Raw genomic sequence first — 6,321 nt, forward strand, 5'->3', positions numbered from 1 at the left:
CACAGTAAGAATAAAGCGGGTTATGAAGGGTTTAAAGATTCTAGGTATTGTAAACAAAAGAAGCCTTCCTGAACTCCGAAGCCGGAATCTGTGCGTAATAAACTAATAAATCTTGAAAAATAAAACCTGTAAATCTAAAAGTTACCTACATGCCAAGTTTGACGCTTTGGAGCTCAGAACTTTGAGTAAACTCGTATTGTTAAATAACTATTACCTACATTATCCGTACCATCCAAAATTTATATGAAACTACATTAACTAACCATCGATTGTTCGAATATCAGATGGTGCGCAACTACAGGAAGCCGCTGGTGGTGGTAGCGCCAAAAATACTGCTGCGGTTGGCCGACGCGGTATCGCCGCTGCAGGACTTCGCACCCAGCACACATTTCAATCCTGTTATTGGTAATTCTTAGGGCTGATTAGACGGCGCGCGAACTTGCATGCGATTTTAGTTACATTGCGGACTGTTGGTTACGTCCAATTCAACCGACCTACCAAAACCCGCAATGTAATGAAACTCTCATGCGAGTTCTCGCATCGTCTAAATGAGCCCTTAGTCATGGTTTTTTTTTTAATATTTCATATTTCCTATTTAATAAATGTCGTCAAATGACATTACGAGCCTATGGCCTACCAACAGGTATTATGGTAATTCTTATCACAGGGTATAACGTATCTACGAGTCTTCGCAGTCAACACATTACATATTCAGTAATAGCTACCATACTTTTTTTATAGAAGTTTTCATTTCTCATTAGCAACATTACCTACCTTCGTCAACTCAGGCTAGTCGTATCACTCAGGTCTTTCGTTGCTCAATTTAGATATAATAACAACATTTTCAGGTGACCCACTAGCCGACCCCCTGAAGGTAAAACGGGTGATCCTAGTGAGCGGCAAACATTACTACGAGCTGCACAAAGAGCGCGTGCGCGCCAGGATCGAAGATGTAGCCATCGTGAGGTTGGAGTCACTCAGTCCCTTCCCCCTGCAGGCGCTGCAGGCCGAGCTCGACAAATATGGCAATGCTAGAAGTAAGTCTCACTCAAGCTCGACAGGGAAAAAAAGGAAATTCTTTCACTTATCATGCTCTCTTAGCTGGTCTCTCGGGTCTCTCGAGAAGGAAATATAGAACTTTCTAAACTTATCCTAACGTAAGGGTAACCTCTCCACTCTAGAGATCTATTTATAGATACCTCACCCTTCTAGAGAGATTGAACTTCCTCACTATGATACGTCATGTGTCCGGTAAGTGATAATAAAGCATGTTAGATGTTAAAATGCTGGCCCAACAAAGAGAAGAGTGGCGATTACTCCACCGACAAGAGCATCTGGACATCATGAGCTCTTAAATATTGATGCTGATGAGATGTAGATTCAGTATTTTGATTTCTACGTGACACAGTGTAAATATTAATCACTGATCGTTGTTTACACTGCCGGCGAACATTTTTTGCCCATCGTTATTAGCTGATCGACGCCGATCGGCAACTTACAGATAAATAGTGAACCATAAGTTTCTTTTTTAGAATTCATATGGAGTCTTCTTTTCTTTTTTAGAATTCATATGGAGTCAAGAAGAACATAGAAATATGGGAGCGTGGACCTTCGTCAAACCTCGATTTGAAAATTTATTAGGCAGAAAGGTGGGTACAACGTTAGCACAATGCCTCGTGATAACGGAAAATAGGCTAATTGCGAGTCACAATTTTCACCCTAAAAGTACGAAACCCTAAAATTGGTTCTCCGCATTTTATATGCATGTCTGCCGCTGTTTCCGTACGATATTTGGGCGCTCTAATGTTTACACGCGGCGTCAGTGAAGTGAATACATTGACCTGGTTCTACGAATGTAAAGTTTTCTAGAAAACGTAATTTAAATTTGAAGTCTGAAGAACGTAACATTTGCGTTTAATTCGTAATAAATTTATCGTGCGTGAACTAAAGTGAAAACAAATATTGAGCTGAGCTGAGACACGAGTGAACAGAATTGTTATAGCTCCTGTACACTTGACGCCGTGACATGTTCATTGCTAAGAGTTCTTAATTAATACCAGAGACATCATAAGACTATTTGCATAAAGAGATTCTGCCAGTCAGAAGTACTAAGTCGGAAATTAAAATCTAGATGTGAACTAGATTAAACTCATCTTTGCCGGGTCAATGGTCAATTTGCGCCGACTCGCTCAACTAAAGCAGTTTCTGATCTAAAACTTGAAAACTTCTTTGTTACATAACTTAACAATTATCGAAGCAATTTAATTAAATTGAGCTTATAACTACCTATAGGTAGATAAGGTTCTATTCGAATTTAGTTAGTAAGTAGATGAATAGCTAATAAGGAGTGACGTCGTTTTCAATGTTACTAAATTTTCCCGAACCGATGTGATGCGGCATACGAGTCATGCATTACAATTAAATGAAAATAAATTCAATGAAGTAGGCGATAAAACGTCGTATTGAATCTTTGATCCCATATTGGTCAAAAACCGTACACATGCTTACTTGTAGGTCGCGCTGCTGTTAAGTCCCGTCAAGCAACGCGGTCTACTTCAGCTAGCTTGCAATATTTTGCACTGCGTCTCAATATAATTTTATTAACACATACAACATAAAATAGATTTAAATACACATTTCGAATGTATTTTTTTTCACCAGCCGTACTCTGCATTAATGGTGAATTTAATAGGTCATACTGAACAACTTTTATTTTGGGACCAATGCCGAAATCGCGATAAAAAATTTGGCTGTCCCATAGAAATCATCGGCATCACATCAGCCGGAAAGTATGAGTCATGGCTCTGGTAAAAAGAATCAGCCTGTATATGGTAATATTTGATTTATTTATTTTCAGTTGGTATACGCGGGCCGAGCGGAGGCGCCGACACCGGCCGTGGGGGCGGGCGTGCTGCACCGCAGAGAAGTTGAACAAATCCTCCGAGAACCGCTTTACAACATCAAATGATGCGGTCCGATTACTAATCAAGAGTTCAAGGGAAAAACGAAAAGACTTCGTTCTTATATCCACTCACATGGTTATTTATAAAATTATATATTTTTTAACACTCCAAAGTCAAATTAAGGTTCACGTTAGACCGGGTCGTGTCCGGGCCAGAGCTTCCGGCGCTTACTCTTCTATGGAAAGCATAACGTGATCGCCTGTCACGTCATAGAAAAATAAGCGCCGGAAGCTCCGGACCGGACACGGCCCGGTCTAACGTGAGTCATTCTTTATTGTTCTAATTATTTTTGTTACCATAATAAATTAAGTTTTCAAATGATAACAATAGTATTTTTATTACCTTTCCTACTCCTACTATTACTACTACTACCTACTAATAGAAAACCGAAACCGCAAGTCTATTCTGTTCGTCAATAGGTCGTTAAGAGATGCAAGTATCACAGGATCCACCGAGCCAAATGGTGGATCACAGTGAACTTCAGCGTTGAATAATCCACTGGTGGATCGAGATAGTGGATCCTACTGGATAGAGGGGGCATTATAGGTAAGTATTAAGGCAAAAAGCCAATAGTCAACCTCAACCAACAGCCACAATTATAGTGGGTCAACCAAATCTTGTCAGTAGAAAAAGGCGCGAAATTCAAATTTTCTATGGGACGATAACCCTTTGCGCCTAAATTTTTTAAATTTGCCGCCTTTTTCTACTGCCAGGATTTGCTTGACCCACTATATATAGTGAAAAAATACATAATACATTTAAATAAGCACAATCAATATTTCAGATTTCTGATTTCTTGTTTTAAACTTTATTGCACAACAAAAATAGGTATTATATGTTTAAACTTTAATACTATCACACGTTTTACTACACAGCAAAAACAAATTGATGTTGGTAAACCATCGACAAAAACTGAATATACAAGTCAACACAACATTATTTCTTGCCCTTCTTTTTCTTCTTATTAAAGTCCGGCGGATGGAACCCCCTGGCTTGAAGCAGCTCCTGCACGTTGTGGCACCCGTAGTACACGTTGTCCATCGCCGCGTCCGTCAACATATCCATGTTGCATTTCCCCTTAGACTTGCCTTTCTTGCCTCTCCCGCCACCTTTCTTAGCCTTCTTACTATCTCCTTCTTCCTTTTCCTTCTTTTCCTTTTTTTCTTTCTTTTTTCCTTTACCTTTGCCAGCCATTATTATGGTTAGTAGCCAAGCAGAATCGATTAAATACTGTCTAGTGATACGCCATGGTAACCAGCATGGTTGTGGGGAGGAAAAACTGCCAATATCAGGCCGCGTTTTTTTGCCTCCTGTTACGTTCAGTGGCGTGCCTAGGGTTTTAGAGTAGGGCAAGCCGAAAGATATGTTTTCGTAATAACTGTCCAATCTTCACTCTTCGGACTCAAATGCATCTGCTAGCGTGTCGAGGCGAGCTAATCATAGCGCACTGAGGGCAAACTATTACTAGATAGAATATTACAAACATAAAGCGATCGTGAATATCGTTTTCACCGAAATATCTCAAAATCAAACATAATTGTTCCCTGCTATGACTGCATGACCTCAGGAGTTTCGTCAATTATAACAGAAACAAATTTAGTTTTTTTCACTTCATTTTCAATGCGAGCTCTTATCACGTCTGCTACGGAATGAATAATGTCATTTTGTATTTTGTTAGACAAATAGCTCGAGCTTGGTTTGTCGCTTTGAACATGTTTTTCTAGAACGCCTTCATATTTTGATAGCAACGATACAAGTTCCAAAAAATTGCCCCTATTTAATGAAGTGTTTGACTCATCGTGTCCTCTAAAAGGAAGTTCTTGCTGTGCTAAATGGCACACAATATCGACTAACCTCTGAAAAACACTACGATTGTTGTCAACACGCATACGCGTGTTATGTTTTAATATTTCTTCTGATAATTGGCGCGACAAAGAGGCCTCGATCCTTTATTTCCCAAAATTGCTAAAAGAAATCACTGCACACATATGTTTACCGGAATTCATGTGCAGACAAGTGTAAAAATATGGGTGTAGACAACTTAGTCAAAAATATGTCCCATAGCAGGGGTGCGAAACTCATGACTTCGGTCAAACTCGGCTCCGCTCGGCTCAGCATTGCTCCGAGCAATTATTAGGGTTGGCACCACTTGACTTCCTTTTGCGTGCACGACCACAGATAAGATAATCACTTGATTTTTGACAACCCTAAATAGCCGAAAGGGATAGTGCCATATATTAGAAAGGGACAGCATGATTCGACCCTGAACCGCTGTCAAACTTCGTTTTTGTAGGAAGTTTCCTTTCTGTACGGTAGTACTATTAATTATTCTGTGCCCATACTTCCTAATTCACTGACATAAGACTTATGGGACATATTTTTGAGATAAATTGTGCACCCATATTTTTACACTTGACTGTGCCTCTTTATCCCTCCAGATAAATTATTTAAATCGTTATAGCCAGAAGTATTCCAAACGTTAATATCGTTCGAAAAAAATATGCAACACCAGCAATACATCTTCTTTTTATGGGAACAACCAACAATCTAATGAGTTTTGTAGACGGCCCTACAGAAATTTCTCTTACGCGGCTGAATTGACTGAGAAATACACAAGTCGGGTGTTGGTTTTGCCGCGGAAATTATGTCCTGTTTTTGGACAAAGGTCAAAGACTTTACCTTGTTTTGGTTGACTAAAACGTGGACGCATTTCAAACCGTCACAAGGAACCACTTCTTGATCCATTGTTAACACTTATAAACTAAACGCCACAACAATGAACAAATCCACATTCACTATTTAATCAAATTCACTTAAACAAACTTTTGTTACTTTCGACTCGAGGACTCGACCACTGACTCGACTAACTAAATAATAATACACTTGAAATAAACGCGAACGCGCGCTCGTGCGAACTTATGCAGCTAACTTCACACCAAACGAAAGCCAGGCTTAAATCGTCTTATAAAATTGCTATACATACCAACAAATAGTTACATCGTTCTTTGGCGGTTTGTAGGCTGATAGTGCCCAGAGCGGGACGAAAAAGCAAGCACGGTTGCAAGCCGACGAGTGCGAGCGCGAGCAGGATAGCTAGAACATCCTACGCCTGATTTCTTTCGCGCGGACGAGGCGCCACGCCGCGGCAAAATTTTGCAACACGCTCGTGCCGCGGTTCGAGGCTGTGGCTTGAATTTAATAATACGGGTTCGTTTGGCGCGCGATTTTAAAATAATCTGTATTGATCTTATGACTACGTAATTTCGGTAAGGCAATTAGTTGCCTTAGGGCAAGCCCGGCTTTTGGGCTTGTATGGAAGTCACGCCACTGGTTACGTTAATGAAATGAGATTGTGATT

The 6,321-nt window shown here is 40.1% G+C and overlaps 2 protein-coding genes across 2 annotated transcripts in view; one reads left to right on the forward strand and one right to left on the reverse strand.

Moving 5' to 3' along the window:
• Positions 1–3,082, forward strand: part of LOC134803316 (probable 2-oxoglutarate dehydrogenase E1 component DHKTD1 homolog, mitochondrial) — a 45,894-nt gene extending 42,812 nt beyond the window's left edge. The window contains exons 17-20 of the mRNA XM_063776106.1: positions 285–405; positions 849–1,037; positions 1,564–1,649; positions 2,858–3,082. Of these exons, the coding sequence (XP_063632176.1) occupies positions 285–405; positions 849–1,037; positions 1,564–1,649; positions 2,858–2,968 (507 nt within the window). The 3' untranslated portion in view covers positions 2,969–3,082. The remainder of the gene's footprint in view (positions 1–284; positions 406–848; positions 1,038–1,563; positions 1,650–2,857) is intronic.
• An 806-nt stretch (positions 3,083–3,888) lies between these two features.
• LOC134799194 (small lysine-rich protein 1) lies at positions 3,889–4,172 on the reverse strand. Its single transcript, XM_063771587.1, has one exon. The coding sequence runs from the start codon at positions 4,155–4,157 to the stop codon at positions 3,900–3,902; it is 258 nt and encodes an 85-aa protein (XP_063627657.1). The 5' UTR covers positions 4,158–4,172; the 3' UTR covers positions 3,889–3,899.
• Positions 4,173–6,321: the final 2,149 nt, after the last annotated feature.

Source organism: Cydia splendana, chromosome 2 (assembly GCF_910591565.1).
Source record: "Cydia splendana chromosome 2, ilCydSple1.2, whole genome shotgun sequence".
In the NCBI taxonomy this organism is placed as follows: domain Eukaryota; kingdom Metazoa; phylum Arthropoda; class Insecta; order Lepidoptera; family Tortricidae; genus Cydia; species Cydia splendana.